At 39.1% G+C, this 14,602-nt stretch overlaps 1 protein-coding gene across 2 annotated transcripts in view; it reads right to left on the reverse strand.

Annotated features, from left to right (window-relative positions):
• Positions 1-394: 394 nt before the first annotated feature.
• GPCPD1 (glycerophosphocholine phosphodiesterase 1) overlaps positions 395-14,602 on the reverse strand; it is a 63,398-nt gene continuing 49,190 nt past the window's right edge. For both annotated transcript variants that reach the window (XM_060078005.1, XM_060078006.1), the window contains exon 20: positions 395-3,798. In XM_060078005.1, coding sequence (XP_059933988.1) covers positions 3,609-3,798 — 190 coding nt within the window. In that variant the 3' untranslated portion in view covers positions 395-3,608. The remainder of the gene's footprint in view (positions 3,799-14,602) is intronic.

The following is a 14,602-nucleotide window of genomic DNA, read 5'->3' on the forward strand; positions in this document are numbered from 1 at the left end:
GTCAAGATGTGGAGAGTCAAGGCACAAAGGACAGTGATGGTCCCTCAAGACTCAGGAAACAGCGCCCCCCACAGGTCACGCAAGTTCTATCTAAGGCGGCACCTGCTTCACCTAAGGGCCACCGGCTGCAGGATTTAGGTATACTGCCCTAGAAAGGGACAAGGCCTGGGGGAAAACTGTACCTTATCTGCCACCTATTCCCGTGACTGTCCCCATTCAGCATGGAGTAGAAAATTGGTTGTGACCCCTTAACTATGTGACCCCAAGAAACGGGTGGAGTGAGAACTCCATGTGTAAACATGCCAACACACATGCACATGCAAGCACACACACTCCAGACAACACGGCCACACACACCATGTGAAAACGTATGTATATTGTGAAACAATCTGAGTTAGGAAACTAGGATTGTATTCACCACCATTTATTTATCTAGTTCATAACTAAGTATCGAACACTATGGTAGTGCTAGAAATGCAAAGAAGTCCTTGCCCTTAAGGGGCTTACAATCTTATTAGGGAAATATAACAGGCACATAAAAAGTGGGACTACAAGAAAGCATATGCTAAAGAATGCCACGAAAATTCAGAAGGCAGCGTCATATAAGAACATGGGTTTAGGAGTCACAAAGCCCAGTTCTAGTCCCAACCTGGTTAAGTCAGTTAACTTGTCTGGGTTTATAACCAAGGCTGAAAATAAAAGTGGTAAGATTTAGAGGCTGTCTGTACTTGTTTGCATCATGAGCTGAGGAATGTTTTTTGGAAGAGGTGGCACCTGAGCTGAACGCAGAAGGAAGACAAGGAAAGCGGTGCTGAGGTAGGCCTAAGCATGGGCTTCAGAGGGGAGAAGGAAGACGAGTGTCACAAGGAGCAATGGGAGTGAGGTCACGGGTGGCTGTGGCTGCCCTCGGGCACCACTGCCACAGCAATGAGCTGTATTCCTCACGTTTACATCCCGTCGGTTACAGTACGTAATTCCGGACAGTGGAATTATCAGAGAACAGTGGCAGCATTTTATCAAACATTTCACTCAGTTTCCAGAAAATATAAAATAATTTAACATTAGACCTCTACATTTAAAACTGACATCAATAAACTGTTCCAACTGCCAAATGTAAACCAATTCAGACTTTACATTCTTAGTAAACATTAACTAAATCTCTTAATTCAAAAAGACATTTGATACAAATTATCCCCACAATTCCAAAGTTTAGTTTCTACTATGTTTCATGCACTGTGGAAATAAAAATTTGTAAGACAAGGTCCCTGCCCCTGAAGAGCCTGCAGCCTGGTGAGACAAACCTCAACTACGTCTACCTAAAATGTACTATGATACATGGCATGATCAAGGAATGAACACTGGGCCATGGAGTAGAAAAGGTGGATGCATCCCTTCTTAAGTTTTGGCAAGGGTGCAGCGGAGAGAGGTCAATGAATGGCTTAAGGAGAAATGAGTTTGGCAGGGAGAAAGTATCAAGTAAAAAGAAGGCTTCCAGGCAGAGGTCACGTGGCTACAGACAGGAAGTAGTGTAGGAATATGGCGTGGCTAGGGCCTAGCACAGGTACAGTGTAGCTGGAGCAGAATATACAGGGCAGTAGCTAGTGATATGGAAGCCAGGACCTAGTCCTGTAAAAACGAGAGCCACTGCTCGCTATGAGTTAATCATCCACTAACCCTGGTGTTTATCAGGTCAGGAAGAGACAGGAAAGAAGCCGAGCAGTGAGCTTCTGTCCTTGTCATAAGCAATCGCTGTAAGCTCTTCTCAGCGAATTACACAGTTCAGGAAACTGACCCCCACATCACTTCCTTTCCTGTTTTTTCATGATCTGCAGGTCTTCAAAATGGAGCTGGAACTGGAAAGGCACAGGGGAGGAGCAAACAAACACGACTTGAAATACACATATGGCTAATCAAGTTACTGTAAGGTAATGGTAATTGTACTGTACCAGGTCTGCAGATCAAGAAAAGTAATTCTTTTCCAGGCGTTTTCTAAAAGTGCCTAATTCACATCAAGTGTTGGAAAATCTCTTTCAATATGAGAAAAGTATATAAAACCTCTGCAGAAGACTCCATTTCCTAAACTATTTTCCATTAAATATCAGTGTTACAAACACAATACCATAGGCTTTTAAAGCCTATCTTCACACAATTAAGATTTGACCAAAGCTGCATTGCTTGGCTTAAAAAAATAAAAAGATACAAATATATAATCCAAGTTTCAGGTTCTCAGCTACTACCAAATCATGTCAATACATGAATAAACTGCCTAGCGAGGAACAATAAAAGGTATATGCAAATAAGCCATCCTTGCAGGGTAGACACTAAATTCCAATTTCTCGTAATAATAATATAGAACCAATGCTACAAAAGTAACACCTTCTTGAAATTTCATTTTATAATGAAGAAAATAAATCTGTGTATTTTATTCAACATTCATTCATAAGTTACAGTTATGCCAAAACAATCTGCGTCTAATGACAGAAACCTTGGTATAATCCTAACAACATGCATATACATTAAATAGAATGTTCTGCATTTCTAAATAAATTACATGCATGATATTCATTAACCAATAAAGAATACCGATATAAGAATTCAGGACATTTATTTTTCTGCACAGAGATTTAACTACTGTACAACACACATACAAAACAAACACACAAAGCAACGGTGTGTAATAGGTAGTGAGAGACACTTAAGCATATTTAAAATGCCTACAAATAGGCTTTTTTTTCCTTTTTTTTTTTTTTTAGGCAACAAATTATTTTTCAGTCCTTGACACCTTCTCACACTCACCTAGCACCACAGATGCAAGGACTTACAGTAAACGTGTACTATCTCATGCTTAAAACAAAAAGCATGCATTCAACAGAATTTATACATTATCATCTACTGTACTGTCTTCAATCCATACTTCTAATATTTTATACATTAAGTTACCCTGCAGCTTTTTGAAATTTTAATATTTATGCAAAACAACTTTTGAAAGATGTATTAAACAAGTTTTCAAGGATCACCTCTAGGCTATTTACACAGGCATTGGTTTGGTTAAGTGGGGAAATGGCAGCAGCCTCAAGGTTCACACTGAATGAAAATGGTGTGAATGTCAATTCATGTGAAAAATACACAGATGGCACAAAGGTTTGTGCAGTTGGAATCACCAGTGCAAATGCATGCATTTGAGGTACTTATTTTTCCCATGGTCAGGTATAATTATGCATAGTCATGTTCCTTGAGTGCTAAATATTTCAGACCTGATCAAATGAAAAGCTGTAATAAGTGTAAATATGAGATATTTGTATAGTTAATTTCAAAGTGTTATGTTTTTAATGAATATTTGTTTAACATAACTTACATATTTAGTTTAAAATATTTACCAACCCATAAATTTTTTCACTGTAAAGAGACTGACTGGTAATTATACCTGGCCAAGTGATTTAAATAGAATACTTGAAATTCTAGCAAGAACTGTAGTGAAATATTAAAATACTTCATTATTGCTTCACTGGACTGAAAACCTAAAAGGCATAGATAAACAATGCTCAGTGATAAAAAGTGAATACCCAGAACAGCGATGCATGCCCCGAATGGTCTCCGCCCAATAAACACTAAGCATTCTCCACATTATCTATGCCGTTGGCATCCACATGGATGTCAGGCTCCCCACAAAAAGACGAGGGGACAAAGCGGCTAACAGTGGGACACAAACAGCTCTTAAGCTCTGGCAATTCTTGCTTCAGACGTTCCAACTGCTCCACTTGGAATATATTTGGCTGTTCAGGCATCCAATCATATATCCTGCAATGAAAAAAACACAAAACATAAAATAGGGTAATTTTACGGTTTACTTAGGACCTGTCTGACTTAACCTTTTCAGGAGAATTTGCTTACCGAATGCCTAGAAGAACACCTATACTACAGAGTCCTTTTATTTTTTTCTTTAAAAGATATAAGCATCAGTTCCATTCAAAAATATTTCTTTTCCCAGTCTTGCCAATAATCCAGAATAGCATCACTGCCTTTTGTACCCCTGAAGCAAAAGAGCTGATTATAAATTGATAGAATATGAAATCTGTAGCTTATTAGTGATTCTTCAACTCCAATTAGAGATTCTTCTCTCCAAGTTAATCAATCAGCAATGCCTCATTTGACAGATGGAAAGGTACTACACGGTAGAGCTGGAATTCATACCCAGTTCTGACTTCAAAGCACTGAAGATCAAGATGAAAAGTACTGCTCGGGACTTCCCTGGAAGTCCCAGTGGTCCACACTCCAAGTTTCCGGATTGGTTCAAGATGGTGGAGGAGAAGGACATGCGCTCACTCTCTCTTGCGACAGCACCAGAAGCATAACTAACTGCTGAACAATTCTCAACAGGAAGACACTGAAACTCACCAAAAAAGACATCCCAAAGACAAAGGAGAAGCTGCAATGAGATGGGAGGAAGGGCTCCATCAGAATGAAATCAAATCCCGTAACCGCTGGGTGGACGACTCACAAACTGAACAATTACACCACAGAAATCCACCCACTGGAGTGAAGGTTCTGAGCCCCACGTCAGGTTTCCCAACCTGGGGATCTGGCAATGGGAGAAGGAACCCCTTGAGAATCAGACTTTGAGGGCCAGCGGGATTTGACTGCAGGACTTCGACAGGACTGGGGGAAACAGAGACTCCACTCTTGGAGGGCACACACAAAGTAGTGTGTGCACAAGGAGCCAGGGGAAACTAGCAGTGACCCCACAGGAGACTGAATCAGACCCACCTGCTAGAGTTGGAGGGTCTCCTGCAGAGGCGGGGGGGTGGCTGTGGCTCACCACGGGGTCAGGATACTGGGAGCAGAAGTTCTGGGAAGTATTCACTGGTGTGAGCCCTCACAGAGCCCACAATTAGCCACAACAAAGAGCCTGTAGGCTCCAGTGCTGGGTTGACTCAGGCGGAACAACCAGGAGAGAGGGAACTCAGCCCTACCCATCAGCAAACAAGAGGATTAAAGTTTTACTGAGCTCTGCCCACCAGAGCAAAACCCAGCTCACCAGTCCCTCCCCTCAGGAAGCTTGCACAAGCCTCTTAGGTAGCCTCACCCACAAGAGGGCAGACAGCAGAAGCAAGAAGAATTACAGTCCTGCAGCCTGTGGAAGAAAAACCACTATCAAAGAAAGACAAAATGAAAAGGCAGAGGACTATGTCTCAGTTGAAGGAACAGGAAACCCCCCCCCCAAAAAAAATTAATGAAGTGGAGACAGGCAACTGTCCAGAAAAATAATTCAGAATAATGATAGTGAAGATGATCCAGGACCTCAGAAAAAGAATGCAGGCAAAGATTGAGAAGATGCAAGAAATGTTTAACAAAGACCTAGAAGAATTAAAGAACAAACAAACAGAGATGAATACAGTAACTGAAATGAAAAATACACTAGAAGGAATCAATACCAGAATAACTAAGGCAGAAGAACGGATAAGTGACCTAGAAGACATAAGGATGGAATTCACTGCCGCGGAACAGAATAAAGAATAATAAGCGAAGACAGCCTAAGAAACCTCTGGGACAACATTAAACACACCAACATTCTTATTATAGGGGTCCCAAAAGGAGAAGAGAGAGAGAAAGGACCCGAGAAAATATTTGAGGAGATTAGTCAAAAACATCCCTAACATGGGAAAGGAAACAGCCTCCCAAGTCCAGGAAGCCCAGAGAGTCCCAGGCAGGATAAACCCAAGGGGAAACATGCCAAGACACATAGTAATCAAATTGACAAAAATTAAAGACAAAGAAAAATTATTAAAAGCAACAAGGGGAAACTGACAAATAACATACAAGGGAACTCCCATAAGGTTAACAGCTGATTTCTCAGCAGAAACTCTGGAAGCCAGAAGGGAGTGCCAAGATATGTTTAAAGTGATAAAAGGGAAGAACCTACCAGCAAGATTACCCAGCAAGGATCTAATTCAGATTCGACAAAGAAATCAAAAGCTTTACAGACAAGCAAAAGCTAAGAGAATTCAGCACCACCAAACCAGCTCTACAACTAAGGCTAAAGGAACTTCTCTAAGTGGGAAACACAAGAGAAACAAAGGACCTACAAAAACAAACCCATGACAAGTAAGAAAATGGTAATAGGAATATATACATATCGATAATTACCTTAAATATAAATGGATTAAATGCTCCAAGCAAAAGACACAGGCTTGCTGGATGGATACAAAAACAAGACCCATATATATGCTGCCTACAGGAGACCCACTTCAGACCTAGGGACATGTACAGACTGAAAGTGAGGGGATGGAAAAAGATATTCCATGCAAATGAAAATCAAAAGAAAGCTGGAGGAGCAATACTCATATCAGATAAAATAGACTTTAAAATAAAGAATGTTACAAGAGACAAGGAAGGACACTACATAATGATCTAGGGATCAATCCAAAAAGAAGATATAACAATTATAAATATATATGCACCCAACATAGGAGCACCTCAATACATAAGGCAACTGCTAACAGCTATAAAAGAGGAAATCGACAGTAACACAGTAATAGTGGGGGACTTTAACACCTCACTTACACCAATGGATAGATCATCCAGACAGAAAATTAATAAAGAAACACAAGAGACCAGATAGATTTAATTGATATTTATAGGACATTCCATCTGAAAACAGCAGATTACACTTTTATTTCAAGTGCACATGGAACATTCTAAAGGATAGATCACATCTTCGGTTACAAATCACGTCTCGGTAAATTTAAGAAAACTGAAATCATATCAAGCATCTTTTCCGACCACAACACTATGAGATTAGAAATCAATTAGAGGGAAAAATATGTAAAAACCATAAACACACAGAGGCTAAATACTAGTAAATAAACAAGAGATCACTGAAGAAATCAAAGAGGAAATCAAAAAATACCTAGAGACAAATGAAAACGAAAACACGATGATGCAAAACCTATGGGATGCAGCAAAAGCAGTTCTAAGAGGGAAGTTTATAGCAATACATCCTACCTCAAGGTGGGACAGGAAGGGTGGGAGGGAGGGAGACACAATAGGGAAGGGATATGGGAACAGATGTATATGTATAACTGATTCACTCTGTTATAAAGCAGAAACTAACACAACATTGTGAAGCAATTATACTCCAATAAAGTTGTAAAAAAAAAAAAAGAAACGAGAGAAAAATCTCAAATAAACAATCTAACATTACACCTAAAGGAACTAGAGAAAGAAGAACAAACAAAACCCATAGTTAGTAGAAGGAAAGAAATCATTAAGATCAGAGCAGAAATAAATGAAATAGAAACAAAACAACAGCAAAGGGCTTCCCTGGTGGCGCAGTGCTTGAGAGTCTACCTGCCGATGCAGGGGACACGGGTTCGTGCCCCGGTCCGGGAAGATCCCACATGCCATGGAGCGGCTGGGCCTGTGCATCCGGAGCCTGTGCTCCGCAACGGGAGAGGCCACAACAGTGAGAGGCCCACGTACCGCAAAAAAAAAAAAAAAGCAAAGATTAATAAAACTAAAAGCTGGTTCTTTGAGAAGATAAAACAAACTTGATAAACCTTTAGCCAGACTCATCAAGAGGAAGAGGACTCAAATAAATAAAATTAGAAATGAAAAAGGAGAAGTTACAATGGACACCACAGAAATAAAAAGCACCATGAGACTACTACAAACAACTATATGCCAATAAAACTGACAACCTGGAAGAAATGGACAAATTCTTAGAAAGGTATAACTTTCCAACACTGAACCAGGAAGAAATAGAAAATATGAACAGACCAATCACAAGTAATGAAACTGAAAGTGTGATTAAAAATCTTCCAAGAAACACAAGTCCAGGACCAGATAGATGGCTTCTATCAAACATTTAGAGAAGAGCTAACACCCATCCTTCTCAAACTCTTCCAAAAAACTGCAGAGGAAGGAACACTCCCAAACTCATTCTACGAGGCCACCATCACCCTGATAGCAAAATCAGACAAAAAAAAAAAAAAGAAAATTACAGACCAATATCACTGATAAATATAGATGCAAAAATCCTCAACAAAATACTAGCAAACAGAATCTAACAAAACATTAAAAGGATCATGCACCATGATCAAGTGGGATTTATCCCAGGGATGCAAGGATTCTTCAATATATGCAAATCAATCAATGTGATACACCATATTAACAAATTGAAGAGTGAAAATCATATGATACTCTCAATAGATGCAGGAAAGGCTTTTGCAAAATTCAATACCCATTTATGATAAAAACTCTCCAGAAAGTGGGCATAGAGGGAACCTACCTCAACATAATAAAGGCCATATATGACAAACCCATAGCAAACATCATTCTCAATGGTGAAAAACTGAAAGCATCTCCTCTAAGATCAGGAACAAGACAAGGATGTCCACTCTTGCGACTTTTATTGAACACAGTTTTGGAATTCTTAGCCATGGCAATCAGAGAAGAAAACAAAATAAAAGGAATACAAATTGGAAAAGAAGAAGTAAAACTGTCACTGTTTGCAGATGACATGACACTATACACAGAAAATCCTAAAGATGTCACCAGAAAACTACCAGGGCTAATCAACGAATTTGTTAAAGTAGCAGGATACAAAATTAATGTACAGAAATCTCTTGCATTCCTATACACTAATGATGAAAAATCAGAAAGAGAAATTAAGGAAACAATCCCATTCACCACTACAACAAAAAGAATAAAATACCTAGGAATAAATCTACTTAAGGAGGCAAAAGACCTATACTCAGAAAACTATATGACACTGATGAAAGAAATCAAAGACAACACAAACAGATGGTAAGATGTACAGTGTTCTTGGATTGGAAGAATCAATATTGTGAAAATGACTATACTACCCAAAGAAATCCAGATTCAGTACAATCCCTATCAAATTACCAGTGGCATTTTCTACAGAACTAGAACAAAAAATCTTAAAATCTGTATGGAGACACAAAAATCCCGAATAGCCAAAGCAATCTTGAGGGAAAAAAATGGAGCTGGAAGAATCAGACTCCCTGACTTTAGACTATACTACAAAGCTACAGTAATCAAGACAATATGGTACTGGAACAAAAAGAGAAATATAGATCAATGGAATGGGATAGAAAGCCCAGAGGTAAACCCACACACCTATGGTCAACTAATCTATGACAAAGGAGGCAAGGATATACAATGGAGAAAAGACAGTGTCTTCAATAAGTGGTGCTGGGAAAAGTGGACAGCTGCATGTAAAAGAATGAAATTAGAACACTCCCTAACACCATACACAAAAATAAACTGAAAATGGAATAAAGACCTAAATGTAAGGCCAGACACTATCAAACTCTTAAAGGAAAACATAGGCAGAACACTCTATGACATAAATCACAGCAAGACACTTTTTGACCCACCTCCTAGAGAAATGGAAATAAAAACAAAATAAACAAATGGGACTTAATGAAACTTCAAAGCTTTTGCACAGCAAAGGAAACCAGAAACAAGACAAAGAAACAACCCTCAGAATGGGAGAAAATATTTGCAAATGAAGCAAGTGACAAAGGCTTAATCTCCAAGATTTACAAGCAGCTTATGCAGCTCAATATAAAAAAAAAAAAAACCACCCAATCCAAAAATGGGCAGAAGACCTAAACAGACATTTCTCCAAAGAAGATATACAGATTGCCAACAAACACATGAAAGGATGCGCAACGTGACTAATAATTAGAGAAATGCAAATTAAAACTACAATGCTGTATCACCTCACACCAGTCAGAATGGCCATCATCAAAAAATCTACAAATAAATGCTGGAGAGGGTGTGGAGAAAAGGGAACCCTCTTGCACTGTTGGTGGAAATGTAAATTGATACAGCCACTATGGAGAACAGTATGGCGGTTCCTTAAAAAAACTAAAGATAGAACTATCATATGACCCAGCAATCCTACTACTGGGCATATACCCTGAGAAAACCATAATTCGAAAAAAACCATGCACCCCAATGTTCATTGCAGCTCTATTTACAATAGCCAGGACAAGGAAGCAACCTAAGTGTCCATCGACAGATGAACGGGTAAAGAAAATGTGGCACATATGTACAATGGAATATTATTCAGACATAAAAAGGAACGAAACTGGGTCATTTGTAGAGACGTGGATGGACCCTGAGACTGTCATACAGAATGAAGTTAAGTCAGAAAGAGAAAAACAAATATCGTATATTAATGCATATATGTGAAATCTAGAAAAATGGTACAGATGAACGTGTTTTCAGGGCAGAACTAGAGACACAGGTGTAGAGAACAAACGTATGGACACCAAGGGGGTAAAGCAGGGTGGAGGGGGGGTGAATTGGTAGATTGAGATTTACATATATTCACTAATATGTATAAAATAGATAACTAATAAGGAAATAAATCAGTAAAATACCCACCCCACTCAAAAAAAGACTCCAAGCTTCCACTGCAGTGGGCACGGGTTTCATCCGTGGTTGGGCAACTAAGACCCTGCATGCCATGTGGCGCCGCCAAAAAAATAATAATAAAATAAAGTAAAATAAAATAAAGGACTGCTCACCAGTGTGAAAAGTAATCCTAAAGCTATGCAGCACTGGCAGGTGTACCTAGAGTTGAGAGTCCAGAAAAAGCCCCAAGTGGCAATGGCAGCGCTCGCATTGCCTATCAGCAGAGACAGGAAGGTCTTTCATGCTTGAAATGTGAAAGCCAGACAACTTATGTGAAGCACTAACTCTTTAGGACCTCACAGGAGGGAAGAATTTCTTAGACAAGATTTTTAAAGTATTGATTCTATTAAGTATTTGACTAGTCTACAAGACTTTCTGTTCAAGACATACTTAAGAGAATGAAAAGTGACCTCTGGGTCAAGGTTATCAGACGGAACAAAAGCATCTAAGTTCACCCCCTATATTCTGTTAAAAATAAAGGTATTAAAAGAAAATTCACTGAACATGAGAAGAACCAAAGAGACAGTACAACAGAATTCTGGAAGCTAGAAAACAGATGGATTAAGTAATAACAATGTGATTCAGTTAGCAGAATGGATAGGTCAAACCACAAGCCAGTAGTTGAAAAAATGAAAAGGGTGAGTTAAAAGCAGCCCCAAACTTCTGTAGAACTTGAGGGGGTAGGAAGGGGCTCAAAGGAGGAGGACGGGATGAAGGCTTGAGCAGCAGCAAGTGGTTCCCTTCCTCTTACTCCCTGCTGCAGAGGCTGCTCTTACCCCACTTGGTCGAAGTTTATTTCCAGAATTAAACAGGAAATCTGGAATGGAGGACAAAACCAGGTTAGAGAGTTTGGGGCATTTTATAAAATGGCCATCAGCATCAGGGATATTAGAGATGGTACAAATACAACACATGCTAAATACAGAGACATGCCCTCCTTCCCCTATCTCTCTCTCTTCCCACACTTGACTCCAAGAAACCAGACCTGTATCCTCTAAGCAGAATATATTATAGCCTCTTCTACGAGGAATCTGACCAGTCAAAAAGCAGTTTTTTAATCTACTGACAGATGTATGACCAAACAGGTCACCCAGATCACCCCATAGTAAAACCCCATAAGCCCTATTCACATGCTCAGAGCTTCCAACAAGCTTTTTAGATCTTAATTCCTTATCGTAAGAGGCAGCCAAGAATCTCTAAATATCTGAGGAAAGCTTCTAACCGGTAAGATAGTAAGCAAAAGAAAATTTTTTTAAAAAAAGTTCCTTAATGCCTTCAGACAAATAGTGTCACTTTCATCAAATAAGAACAGGATTTTTAAACTATATATAGAAAAAAGAGAAACCAGAGGAAAAAAGACAGTTCTTGAAAATTCAAAACACAATAGCAGATATGAAAAACTCAATAGGATGAGTGGAAGATAAGGTTGAGGAAATCTTTGAAAGTGGAAAAGACAAAGATAGAAAATATGAGAAAAGATAAGAATTTTAGGTCTCGTCCAAGAGTGTATAATATACAACAAAAGCATTCTATAAAGAAAAAAAAACAAACTCAGAAAAATGGAAGAAATAAAAATCAAAGAAATAATTCACTAACTATTCCACATCTTCAAGGACATGTATCAATAGACTAAAAGGGCTACCAAGTGTCCAGCATGATGCGTAAAACCAGACCCACAAGACCATCTCTATGAAAGTTTAGAACACTGGGAACAAGAGAAAACTCTCCAAACTTACAGAGAAGAAACAAAGAAATCACATGTGAGAGAGTAGGAATCAACATAGTTTCACATTCCTTAACAGCACAATGGAATTGTGAAGATGATGGAGAAATGATTTTAAAAGTCTAAAGGAAAATGATTTCTAACATGGAATTTTATGCCTGGCCACAATACTTCCAGACACAGAAGACCTCAAAAACATTTATTTTCCATCCTTTCTCAAGAAAATACTGAAGGATGTGTTCCAGAAAAATGACAGTAAAGCAAGAAAAAAAGATTTGGACTACAGGAAACAGAAGGTCTGAGACAAGAACTGTAGCTCAGCATGGCAGCTGTGCCCACAGAAGTCAAACAATATGTACCGGAGGAACCTGCGTGGGTGGGCAGGTATGCTCAGGGCTATCACTCCAGGAGGGCCCCTGCCCATCCTACCAGCTTTGAAACCTACGGACAGAGTGCCCTGAGCCACTTAACATGTGTTGGTTCAGTGTCCACTCTACCTGACAGGTTTATTATGGGTGGCCTACTCCTGAGAACTGGTAGGAGGCTCCAATGAGCACAGAACAGCCCACTCCATGTACCCATACTCCTGCTGTACTTCCAATGCCTGATCCACGGACGGATGCCTTGTCATGCTGAGCTAGAGATCTAGTGGGTCACAAAATCAGTTCAGAAAGTTAAGAAAAGCATTGAAATAGGTGTAAGCCAGTGGCACAATCATTTAAAAAGCACACACATATAAATAGAATATTCAAGGGGCATTATCTTTTTAACTTAGTTTCAGGTACACACTTGCAGATATACATATCTATGTGTGCACTGGACTGCAATGTGAAATGCATTTCTAACTGGTTTGGGGATCAAAAGGTTTGTCACTGCCCTAAAGAAACTTATACACGTACCATAGGAGAGCTGGTCAACGATGTTTACAGCAAACACTGTAATAGCAAAAACCTGGCAACCACCTCAGTGTTCTCCCATAGTAGAATAAATTGTGGTAGAGTCATAAAGCCACGAAGATGAATAAATTACAGCTAAATGTAACAAATGGATTGATTTTAAGAATATAACAAGTAGGAAAAGAGTACAAATAAAGCTTACAGCCATGAAAAACTAAATGTTATATTGTTTAGCAATAGATATAAGAAGTTAAAAACTTTTAAAAGAGAGTGATTGCTTGCTTATCAGTTATATCTGAGGGAGGAGGTAGGGGCATAGAATTAGAGAGAACACAGGGGAGTTCAAATCTAATAATAATGTTCTTTAAATGTGGGTGTCTGTTACTGAATTTTTAAAAATAATTCGAGCAGACACAGTATAAAAAGAGGAAACATTGCTCAATTTACTCTACGAGGCAAGTATTATCCTCATGCCAAAATTAGACAACCATTTGAGGTAAATTAAAGGCCACCTTACTCATTACTACAAATGCAGAAATTCCAAATATCAGCAAATCAAGCATAGCAGCTTATGAGATAATATATCACAAAACCATGATTAAATGTAAAATCTGTGTTAATGCCTTTGTAAAAGAGAACAAATTGGTTTTTGATAAACTAAAACACATCACAATGCTCCCACATGTAAAATGAAACAAAGGCTCTGAATCACTATCATTCAAACCTTCTATAGGTCTAAATTTGATGATGAAAAAATAATAGCATAAGCACCTTAAGTACCAAGAAATAGTTCCAAAAAAAATTAGGGCACAGGAATTCAGCTAGAGACAATGAAATGGATAGGTGTAAGGGACTGCTAGTTTGTTTTTTTTAATTTTTTTTTTGGTTGCACCTCGCGGCTTGTGGGATCTTAGCTTCCCGAACAGGGACTGAACCCAGGCCCTCAGCAGTGAAAGCACAGAGTCCTAACCACAGACCGCCAGGGAATTCCCAGGACTGTTGGTTTTTACTGTTAGTCTCATAGAACTATTTGAAGTATATACACACACACACAACACACATATATGTAGTTCGTATATATAAGTGTGGTTGATTATATATACATATGTAGTTCTTAGACTAAAATTGAAAAAAGAAGAAAAAACTTCCAAGGATAATAAAGACTGACTTGACTCTAACACGGTCCACCTTTCCTCTCATCAGGTCTGAACAGGAGGCCAGTGCTGGGCTGCCTCCTCAACATCCTCCACATCCTCAACACAGTCCTGCCCTGGTGCCTGCTTGCACCTCTGCCTAAAACGCAAATCCTGTCAAAGCTGATTTAACCACCACCCCCGCCCAAATCCATCTCAATCCTTCCTCTTTAAAATTATTCTTGTTGACCCTGAGCCAGGAAGAACTCACTTTCTTTAGGGCCCTTTGTATCACATAGTATCTTCCTGTTCTCCCTGTAAGGTCAGTGTTTGGCTACAACCAAGTAAGGCCCTTTAAGTGAAAGATCTAACTAAAATTTGTATACCCTACAACTGCCGTACCT

This window comes from Mesoplodon densirostris, chromosome 16 (assembly GCF_025265405.1).
Source record: "Mesoplodon densirostris isolate mMesDen1 chromosome 16, mMesDen1 primary haplotype, whole genome shotgun sequence".
NCBI classification, from domain to species: Eukaryota; Metazoa; Chordata; class Mammalia; order Artiodactyla; family Ziphiidae; genus Mesoplodon; species Mesoplodon densirostris.